Source organism: Eumetopias jubatus, unplaced genomic scaffold (genome assembly GCF_037043125.1).
Source record: "Eumetopias jubatus isolate StellerSeaLion01/CBP00866 unplaced genomic scaffold, mEumJub1_p1.0 scaffold_10, whole genome shotgun sequence".
NCBI classification, from domain to species: domain Eukaryota; kingdom Metazoa; phylum Chordata; class Mammalia; order Carnivora; family Otariidae; genus Eumetopias; species Eumetopias jubatus.
The window spans coordinates 63,981,324-63,992,358 of record NW_028274816.1 but is presented as its reverse complement, the minus strand read 5'-3'; the positions used below and the strand labels follow the sequence as shown (position 1 = coordinate 63,992,358).

Here is an 11,035-nt window from a genome sequence, read left to right as displayed (position 1 = left end):
AACACTACAACAAGGCTGTGTAAACTGTACTTTCAGTGGCATATGAAATTAAAGGACTCATTACATTCAGAGCTCCTAGAAGAGGGAGGCACCATACCCCATACAAGGGGCCAGATGGGAGGCCAGATGGAGCCAGGGAACTGGATGGAGCCCACAGACAGAGTGAGGACCCGTAGGCAAGTGTCATTATTGGGAGTCAAGGTGGGTACACAGACAAATGACAAGGGAATTTCATTAATACACTGGAATGTCACTAGATCACAGGGAAGGACAAGAAAAGGAATTTGTATAGGGGACTAACCTTGTTATCACACTGGTATACCTGGTCACGTGGGTGGGGTGCACACAGCCTGTTTGTAGGATGTTGAGGCAGCAGGAAAATGTGGTTTTAAAAATTTACAAGACAGGGGCGCCTGGGTGGCTCAGTCATTAAGCATCTGCCTTCTGCTCAGGTGGGATCCAGCCCCGCATCGGGCTCCCTGCTCGGCGGGAAGCCTGCTTCTCCTTCTCCTACTCCCCCTGCTTGTGTTCCCTCTCTCACTGTATCTCTCTCTGTCAAGTAAATAAATAGAATCTTAAAAAAAAAAAATTTACAATACAGCGTGCCCGCTTGCTCCATTAGAAACTTCTAAAATAAAAAGATACAGAAAACTCAATTTGGGAAATTTCGGTGCGTCCCCTTTAGGAGTATCCGATGCTGCCCCCTTCTTCTTTGGAGCCTCTGCACACCCTTTCCCAGGGTCCCTGTCCTGGACTCTGGGCCCTTGGCTCCTGGAAAGAGCAGAGGATTCCTCGCTGGGCCAGAGGCAGGACAAAAACTACATTACCCAGAAGGCTGTGCCGCGCGAAGGGGCGTTGCTGGGCCCCCCGCTGGCGGGGGCGGGACTTCCGGTGCCGCGGGTGGGCGTATGCTCGTGACGTGACGGGTGGGTGCCTGCGGGTGAGTTCCCGGTGGCTCCTCGGGCCGGAGCGGGGAACGGAGGCGAGGGGCTTCGCCCGCATCTCTTTGGACCCTGGGGGAGGGCCGGCTAAGCCCGCGGGAGCCCCGCGGCGTCCTCGCGCGGCCCTGCTGTCCCCGCGGCCCGATGGCGCCGCCCGTGGACCCGGCGCAGGTGAGTGGGCGTGCGGGGCGGCAGTGCCCTGTGAGCCTGCGCCTCGCCGCACCCCTGCCGCTGTCCCTCGGCCCTCGGGGTGGGTCCCGCTCGGCTCCGGAAGGCAGGTCGAGGGCTACGTGGGGTAGCGCCCATTTCCGGCAACCGGTGGGGTGCTGTGTGGAAGGGAGCGGAGTGGCTTCTACAACCCCCTCCCCGCCCCCCGCCCCCCACCGTGTGTCCCGACCCGCAGCCCCACGACCCCACGGTGGGTTCCGGCCGCGCCCCTTCCTGAGGCCGTGCCCTTGAGTGAGCCCCCCTCTTGCGCTGGACTTGTGTGCTCTCGGGTGTAAAGGAGAGTGTTGACAGTTCCTCGCCCTGCGCTGAGGGAACTAGAAAGCGTCTGTGGGTGGCGTGTCCGCCGGTGCCCAGCAGGGTCCTGGGAGCATCGCTCTGGGAGCGCTTTCCTCGGAGATGCTTCCCGAGTCTGTGTTGGTCTCGGCTCAGCACAGCGGGAGTCTGGCCCTCGCACCTTCCTGGCCTCTAGCCTTTAGAGGTAGGGGCTAGGGTGGAGGAGAGGCAGTAGGTTTTTGGAATTGTTGCTGTGCCAGGGCAGAAAAGGTGGAAGGGCAGGCGGGGAGCCAGGAAGGCCAAGCAATTTGTCTTTCCGTTTACAGCAAATGGAACTGACTTTCCCCTGACAGCAGTGAGTCTGTTTTCTTGTTTAAGACATTCCGTTAGATTTGACACGTGAGTCCATTCGAATGGTCAGTGATGACAGTGTTCAGGAGTGTTGGCGTCCCTTTGGGCACAGATGCACAGGGGGATCCGGGTAAGTCCCTAGCAGTCACCTCAGGTACCCTCTTCATAGCCTTGATCACCGTCAGCACTGTCTTACTCCCATCCACGCGGCTCCCTCCCTCTTTATTCCAGGCCCACTCCAGTGTGCCATCCTGCAAGACAGCTTCCATGTTGCCCCATGTAAAGTGGACTACAAGTAGTCTCCTCGCTCTGTTTTCTTGTCTTTGGAATCTTTAGGGCCCTCTGACATTGTCTTGCTGATTTTAGTTGCTTGTTTAGGATCTGTTTCCAGCCCTGGATCGTGAGCGCCTGTTGCTGCCCTATGCCAAGACCTAGAACGGCCTAGGCTTGTAAAAGGTACTCAATAAATGGTTGAATGAGTGAATGGGTCTCCCCCTCAGGGGCTCCCATCATACTTGTATTAAATGCACACAACCCTCACCGGGGCCCTCAGGGCCCTGCTCCATCTGCCCCTGAGACTTACCTCAGTGCTCCCTTTCCCTTCTTCCCTTGCTCACTGCACCCAGCTGGGTGGTCCTGAACTTGTCAAACTCCTTCCCGTTTTGCAGCCTTTGCCCTTGCACTTCCATCCCAGGCCCTGTCCCCAGGTCCCTGCAGGGCTGTCTGTCCGTATTCCTTCTGTGTATCCATGCCACCGCTTAGAATAGCCTTTCCTGGCTGTTTTATTTCTAGTGAAGGTGCCCCTGGCCTCCACCTGCCTATTTTCTGATAATTCTGTCATCTTTTGCTGGGTGTTCAGATCCTGTCTCTGCTCCTTAAATGTGAGATTGTGGGCAACTTTCTAGAGCTGCCTGAGCCTCAGGCTGCTGGAGGTAATGGTGGCATCGACCTCATGGGCTGTGGGAGGATTAGGAGAAGTCACAAAATACATTGAACACATTCCAGGCCAGGCACTCCACTGTTTTCCATGTGAACATTTTCTCTTTACTTATCAGAACTGCCTGGTGAAGTGGGAAGGATTATTGTACTGATGTGGAAATCAAGGCTTAGAGAAATGATGGGATGTCTGCCCCATGGTCACAGCTGGCAACTGTCAGATTCAAGAGTCTTAATTTGGTCTCTGGGAGTCTGGCTCCAGAACAGGGGATTTTTAATCACTTTATCTCAGTGTGTGAAGCCCTCAGCTGGGGTGGCCACACGGGGAGGACCAAGGAGACTCGGCTGCTATTGCTGCAGTTCTCATTGTTGGAATTATCATCATGATCAATTTCCCTGTTCCTCTGATGTCCCAGACCACCTGTTGTCTGCCTCCACTGTCCTCATGGGAATGCTACTGTCTTGTCATCTCCAGCAGCTTCCCAGGGGAGGTTTTTCTCTCAGCCATAATTGCATTATGTCCAAAGGCTGCATCTCTCTCCCCCTCGAGCCCAGCACAGAGCTCTGCCCTCAGGAGGCCTCAGTGATGCAGGCCTGGGTCTCTCTAAATCTTGACCAGAGACTGAGTTACAGGGTTCTGACCCCATCCAACAGCACAAGGCCAATATCATTACTTCTGTTTGACTTTCCAGGTTTTGGTTACCTTCAAGGATGTGGCTGTGACCTTCACCCAGGAAGAGTGGGGACAGCTGGACCTGGACCAGAGGGCCCTGTACCAGGAAGTGATGCTGGAGACTTGTGGGCTTCTGGGCTCACTGGGTAAGGGCTCACTTCTCATCCCTGTGGGGTAACCCAGCCTTCTTGATTCCTGGCTGATCAAGAAGGTCACAGGAGTCATCTTCCCTCTTCCCTGAAGACCCTGCAGTTTTCTGGTTCCTTCTCTTCCTACCTGGCCTCCCTCCATCAGGTCTCCGTCAGGGATCATTGGAATAGAAACAACCTACTTCTGAACACAAACCCTCACCCCAATACCCAGCACACTCAAGTTGCCGTCTGACCTCCATATTCCAGACTGCACAGGAGCCTGGTTGGGTCAGGCGTCCAGGGCCCAGTTAGCAGGGCTGTGAGTGATGGGCTGTTCTCAGGAGAGAGGGTGAGTCAGGCAGATCCCCATATGGCATTCGTCATCAGTGCCCCCCGTGGGATCTTCCTAAACAACATGGTAGCTATAAAAAGACCCCTGGTGTCTCCATGATCATCACCTGTTCTTCTGAGGCCTGGGTCACAGTCCTCCACTGAGGTAGGAGATGCTTTAGAAAGTGCACAGGAATGGCTAAAATGCCAGAGGTGGACACCTTGAGAAAGCCAGTCCTTTAACCTCCTCGGTCTGGAAGGCTGATTGGTGTCAAGAGAAAGTCTCAGAACAGTGCTGAGTATTTCATGTGCCCTAATTGTGGTTAATTTTTCTCTTCAACAGAAGGGACAGCTTCTAGCTCACAGTCCTGAAATATCTACATGAACTTGCTAGGGCTCTGATGGCATTACTTTTTGTTGTTGTGTTTTGATGGTAACCTGCCATTTGTGGAGAGTGAACTTGACTTTGCTCATTTACCAGAGCAAAACAGAGTTCCCTTTTAGAACAAAATACTTAACAAAAATTAAAAGTGGGGCCGGTTAAAGAGAAGCCACCAGTGACAATGGCACCGTGTGTGTGAGAATGCAGACCATTCACTCTGAGTTCAGGTGGGAAGGCAGACGTCAATTCTTAGATGAATTGTGATGAGTCATACATAGAAATATTAGGGGACCTTAGGAGTATGTAGCCAGGTGGTCATAATCCATCATGGGTGCTTCAAAAAAGGCATCTCAGGAAGTGACATTGGAACTGAGCCTTGAAGCTTGGAGGGGAGGTGGAGGAGGGGCTCCAGGTGGAGGAACCAGTACAAGAAAAGGCCCTAAGGTGAGAGGGGGCTCAACTGGCAGAGCCAAAGGAACGTCTGGTTCACCTTTTCTCCTGCCCCTCCCTGAGCTCCGGGCCAGGCATGTAGGACACGTCGATGACTGTTACCGAGACTTGTCCCACTGAGTCCTGGGCTGAGGATCAGAATCTGCTAGTTGATAGACTTCAGTGGGTCCTGGTGCCTCAATCCTTGAAATTCTGTACAGAACCCACCTATCTCTGTTGAGCTCTATCTGGCTGCACGAAACAGAAAAGCAAGCTTGAAACTGGCTTCCCCTGAAGGAAATTTCCCATCTCACCTAATGAGAATCCCCAGGGTGGGGCTGGCCCCCAGGTTGAAGGCTGCAGCTACATAGTTCTATCTTCAGTGATGTGAAGGTTCTCTCTGCTCCTCTCCCTGGACCAGGCATCTCCCTGTTCCTCAGGCTGGCTCCCTGTGGGCCTGTGGGGTGCTGCAGCCAGGGTTGAGAAAGCAGCCCCCTTGTTCAACCTCCCCTCACATTGGAATAAAGGCTTTGTCTTCAGCTCAGGTTACCTGCCTCTCTCAGATTACCAGCGATCAGAGATGCCATTCACCAGTTTCCTCCCCTGGCAGTTTTTAGTTCTCTCTGGGAGAGAGAATTCCCTAGGGAGAGCCCAGAAATACTGTTGGCTAGGCCCAAGCAATTTTGTTTCTTTTGGTTTGAGGTTGGAATCAAGCATCCCTAAGTGGTTCTCAAGTACACGGTGTTTGAGAACAGTGACTTAGATTAATTACAGAATCCCTTCTGGAAGGAGGGGCTCCCCTTCCCAGGGTCCCATGGCTGTGTGTGAAAGTGGTGTGCCCCTGAGTAGGATTGGCTTCTACCAATGAGGTTCAAGGACACTGATGTTGTCTGGACAGACAGCACCACCCTCTATGGCATTTGTGCAGTTGGGTTTCCAGGTCACAGGTCAGCATTTTCTTCACAGCTTCATTCAGTTCTTGTCCCTGCCATGAAGTCCCAGAAGGGATGGAGATACTGCTTTCTTCTCATACACCATGACCTATTTCCTTCTCCATCAACAGGGCATCCGGTTCCCAAACCAGAGTTGACCCACCTACTGGAGCATGGGCAGGAGCTATGGACAGGAAAGAGAGGCCTCTCACGTAGCACCTGCTCAGGTAGGAGGGGACAGCTGGTCAGGTGGGGTCATGGGAGCCTTCAGCATGCAAGCCTCTGAACTTCATTGTGAAACTTAGTGACCTCTTGGTCACATTCATGGAGAACACGAATGAGATGGAGTCTCCTAGTCTCTCAGATGAGGAAATCATGCTTTGAAGAAAAAAGTAACCTGTTCAAGATCACTCACTTGGTAGAGGCAGGACTGGACCAATGGTTTTCTGGCTCCAGAGCCCTCTTAACCACGACATGAGGCCTCCCAGCAGAACAGAAGCTTGTCTTTTATACCATTTGTCCCTGAGTGTCCCTCCATCCCTCTTCTTCAGTCTTAATTCTCTTCCTTTTATGGTGATCCCACTTCAGTGTTGGCTTCACCAGGCATCTGGGGCCCTTTCTTCCTTTAATTGTTCAGCACTCTCCAAGAGTGACTCTACCCATGCTTGCTCCTTCCATTCCAACCCAGTGCTCCCTTCCTCTTTCTCTCTCTGGCAATTCTGATTCTCCATTAGGACCTAGCTCACGGGACACCTCTGGGAAGATGACCTCTTTTTCGTCCCAGTCCTGTTCGGTGCCACTTCTGTGTACTCTCTTAACACCAAGAGATGTCAATTCTTGAAGCAAACACCCCACAGACAGTGTTATGTCCTCCCTCCTCCCCTCTGGACTGTGAGGAGGGGTCTCCACTCCAGATCCTCAGTTCTCTGGTCTAGCCTGTCCTCTGGATTTTCCCTTTAATGGTGTCAAGGGTACAAGGACCAGAGACAGTCATTGGAAACCCAGGATACAGAGCTGTGGGACACAGCAATCCCAGGGTACTGTTTCATCCTCACTTTCCCACTGAAGTGTTGAATTTGTTTCTTCTGTATTGAGTCACTAAAAGTTCCCCTCTCTGTGTTGGCTTCTCTGCAGGTGACAGTGCAAAACTTCAGACCAGGGACCCAAGCACTTCTCAGCTGGTTTTGTCTGAGGGAGCCTTGCTCCAGGGAAGCCTGACTCAGGGATCTTCAAGGGACTCCAAGTTGGCGCACGCCAGGGATTGGGAAGGGCTTTTAGAAATGCAGAAAAGTCAATTGAAGCCTGGGACAGATGATCAAAAGGAGACCCATCTTGGGAGAATGAGCCTTGAAGATGACGGTTTGGGGACAGATGATAGTCTGCACTCTCAGGGACATGTTCTCTGTGAATGTGACCCACAGGGACCAGGTAAAGGCCACATGATTCATGCAGGGAATAATCTCTACAAATGCAAGCAGTGTGGGAAAGGTTTTAACCGGAAGTGGTACCTTGTTCGACATCAGCGGGTTCACACTGGAATGAAGCCCTATGAGTGCAACGCATGTGGGAAAGCCTTTAGCCAGAGCTCAACCCTTATTCGGCACTACCTCATTCACACCGGGGAGAAACCATACAAGTGCATGGAGTGTGGGAAGGCCTTCAAACGCAGGTCCTACCTCATGCAGCACCATCCGATTCACACTGGAGAGAAGCCCTACGAGTGTAGTCAGTGTCGAAAGGCCTTCACCCACCGCTCTACTTTTATTCGGCATAACAGGACCCACACCGGAGAAAAACCCTTTGAGTGCAAAGAATGTGAGAAATCATTCAGCAACAGAGCACACCTGATTCAGCACTACATCATCCACACTGGAGAAAAGCCCTACGATTGCATGGAGTGTGGGAAGGCCTTCAGATGCAGCTCAGAACTCATGCAGCACCAGCGGATTCACACTGGGGAAAAGCCCTATGAGTGTGCCCAGTGTGGGAAAGCCTTTCATCGGAGCACCTACCTCATTCAGCACTCCATCATCCACACGGGGGAGACGCCATACAAGTGCCTCGAATGTGGGAAGGCCTTCAAACGCAGGTCACACCTTCTGCAGCACCAGCGGGTTCATACTTGAGAGAAGCCCTCTCAGTGCCGTGAATGTAGAAAGGCCTTCACCCGCTGCTCCTGCTCTTTTGTCCTTCATAAGGAGATGCACACTGGAGGAAAAAAAACAAAAACAAAAACCCTTTCAGTGTAAAGAATTTTTGTTGGCTCTTCAAACACATGAGTAGTCACACTGGAGATGAGGCCTGTGATGCAGTGAACACGAGAAAGCCTCCAGCCACTGCTCTGCCCCCACTCATCATTGGATTCATACCAGAGAGAATTTCGAGAAGGCAGGTCACCCATGGGTCCACCTCTGTCAACATCAGAAAAAGCCCCAGGGAAACACATTCTGAACGCAACTACTGAGGAGTCTTTAGGCAGAAGAAGACTCTTACTTACCATCTGAGAATCATAATGAACAGGAACCACATCGATGTCATTGCTGTGAGAAAACCTGTGGACAGGTCAGCACTTACTGTTATGTCAAGAGTCAGATGGAAGGGGACACAGCGTGGGCCTTAATGTGCCCACAAGAAGCATGTGGGAGACAGACAGTGGGCACTGTGCACTTACAAAGACCTCCGGCCACCGATCTGCTCCTTGGTTGACACTTAGAAAAGCCATCTCAGCATTATTTTTAAAAGAATAAAAAGAAGGAAATGGAAACCTAGACCCTAAACTGAAAAAACAAGTGTCTTCACAAACTCTTTCAGATTTCCCTGCCAAACCTATTAGTTTTTCATCAGTTTTGTTATTTTGGTGGGGGAATGTTTGAGAGAAAGGGTCTCAGCCCTTTGTTTTTGTGTGTTCCCTGCTGTCCTGTGTCAGGAAGCTTGCACAGTGAGGACAGCTCTACAGATGTTTGCTGGAAGCCTTGCTCCACATCTCCGCCCACAAGGAGCATCATTCTTTGTGAGAAATATCAAGGCTGAGTCATGAGATACTGGAACTTAGAAGAAGTTAGACTTCCGAAAATAACATCACGTGCCACTTGCTTCTGATGTTGTCTGAGAGAAGGATCTGCATACAACAGCCACGTTAAAACATGCTCCCTCCAGACTGTTTAAGGCTTTGATATTTATAAGTAAAACTCCTTGTTTGTGTGGTTTTTAAATGCCTGATGTTCTCCCTCACTTGTTTATTCCATTCTGCTCTTCTGTTTTCTGTATTTTTCCCCTGATGGTATGGGTTGGCCTTCTCAGTTGGGGCCTAATTCCTTCCTGTTCTTGGGGTTTCCTCATGTAGAGGACTGCGCATTCCCAAGTCCCCCTCCACAGCTTTCTTGGGGTTGAATTACTGCTAAAACCAGTGAAATAAAACACTCTGCTGAGGCAAATTCATGATAAGCCCAGAAAAACAAACACAGAGTATTCTCATTGTCTGATCTTACAAATGGTTGTGTGAAGTTTTGTTTCAAAATAAAGTGCTAGCCCGCGGCCGTGCCTCCCGGGGCCCCGGCCGGCCAAGCACAGTGAGCCCTCCCGATGGCAGGCTGCGAGGAGGTGAGCGTGTCTGGCTTGGAGGAGTTCCGCTGGGCCGTGGAGCAGCACCATGACAAGACCATCTTCACCTACTTCACCAGCTCTAAGGACGCTGGGGCAAATAGCTGCTGCCCTGACTGCGTGCAGGCTGAACCGGTCGTACGAAGGGCTGAAGCATATTAGTAAAGGATGTGTGTTCATCTACTGCCAAGTGGGAGAGAAACCTTATTGGAAAGATCCAAATAATGACTTCAGAAAAAAACCTGAAAGTGACGGCAGTGCCTACACTACTTAAATATGGAACACCTCAAAAACTGGTGGAATCTGAGTGTCTTCAGGCCAACCTCGTGGAGATGTAGTTCTCTGAAGATTAAGATTTGATGATGGCAATTGTGTCTTGATTTCCTGATTTCCTCTAGTATAAACGCAATTGCATACTTGCTTTGAATTCATGTTAGCAATAAACAAATGATGATGTAAAAAAAATAAAGTGCCAGGGATTTGAACAGGAGATTCTGGTTGTGTACATGCGGGTGTCGGGTTTGTGTTGGCTTCACAGTTGCCACCATGGACTATTACCCGTGTGCCGGCATTGGATGTGGTCATTTTAAATTCATCCTGTGGACTTTCCTTCAAGACTAGTTTTCAAGGTACACAAGATAATGTTAATGGGTTAAAAATGTACAGAAAAATATAAAGTGATCATTTCCTCCATGGAGCTTTCCTCAGTGCCTTTTAAAAGACTACACAGTTCACATTTTCATAGTGGGCATGCACCTTTTTTGTGGTGACTGCACTTCTTGATGAGTTAATAAGAGTTTTTGTCTGGATAGTGTGCATAGTTTTCTGTTCTTCAGAATGGAGAGTTGACTCAAAGCCCCCTGCCCTCTTCTGTCCTCTCTCTGGAGGGTGGGGTGTATTGTAGTTGTGGTGGTACTTCTGGCTGAGCCTTGAGTTCAAGAGAGTTGGAGAAACCCCTCTGGAAACATCTTGGTTTTTATCAAAGGTTCTCCTTTGCATGCCTGGGATGCTGACCCCAGTTTGTCCCAAAGCAGGAGTGATGCATTTTCCACTAGATGAAGGACATCTGAGGATTTATTCCCTCAACTTCAAGGTTTTTCCATACAGTCTTAACATGTTCAGTGCCAGGTCCTACTATACACTTCCTGCTGTGCTCAGCAGGGTTCTCCTGAGACCTCTGTCCTTCATCCACATGACCACTTAGTGTGTTCTGGGCACACTGTGAGGAGTGGGGCACCTGGGTGACTGAGACGGGAGTCCAGTCCTTGAGCAGGGAGGGAGCTTAATGGCTAGTGTAGGTGAGCAGAGTACACTGAAATCTAAAGAGAAGGAAATTGAGCACATGGCGTTGTTGGATTCTTAATCACCTTAAAAATTTTGTCTCCAAAATAGGATTCTTCTCCATTCTTGAGTGCACTCAGGGTACTGAACCTGAAGGGAGGGTGGTAGTGAATTAGTAAAGTTAGGATAAGTAGCGGAGTGGATTCTTTTTTTTCTTTTTTTAAAGATTTTATTTATTTGACAGAAAGAGACACAGCGAGAGAGGGAACACAAGCAGGGGAGTGGGAGAGGGAGAAGCAGGCTTCCCGCCGAGCAGGGAGCCCAATGCGGGGCTCGATCCCAGGACTCTGGGATCATGACCTGAGCCGAAGGCAGACGCTTAACGACTGAGCCACCCAGGCGCCCCAGCGGAGTGGATTCTTATAAATGTCACAAAAGGTGACATTTAGTGCTCCAAGAAATCATTTATTGTATATCTTATGTGAGTCTTGGACTCTTGTAGGTATACGAAATGCACAAAACACCAAAAGAATTTTGCCCTCATAGAA

The 11,035-nt window shown here is 50.5% G+C and overlaps 1 protein-coding gene and 1 pseudogene across 1 annotated transcript; both read left to right on the top strand.

Moving 5' to 3' along the window:
• Nucleotides 1-919: 919 nt before the first annotated feature.
• On the top strand, nt 920-9,691 carry ZNF550 (zinc finger protein 550). The gene is made up of 4 exons (XM_028093357.2): nt 920-1,112; nt 3,422-3,548; nt 5,738-5,833; nt 6,741-9,691. The coding sequence occupies exons 1-4, from the start codon at nt 1,086-1,088 to the stop codon at nt 7,730-7,732; spliced, it is 1,242 nt and encodes a 413-aa protein (XP_027949158.1). The 5' UTR covers nt 920-1,085; the 3' UTR covers nt 7,733-9,691.
• On the top strand, nt 9,189-9,899 carry LOC114200961 (thioredoxin domain-containing protein 17 pseudogene; annotated as a pseudogene).
• Nucleotides 9,900-11,035: the final 1,136 nt, after the last annotated feature.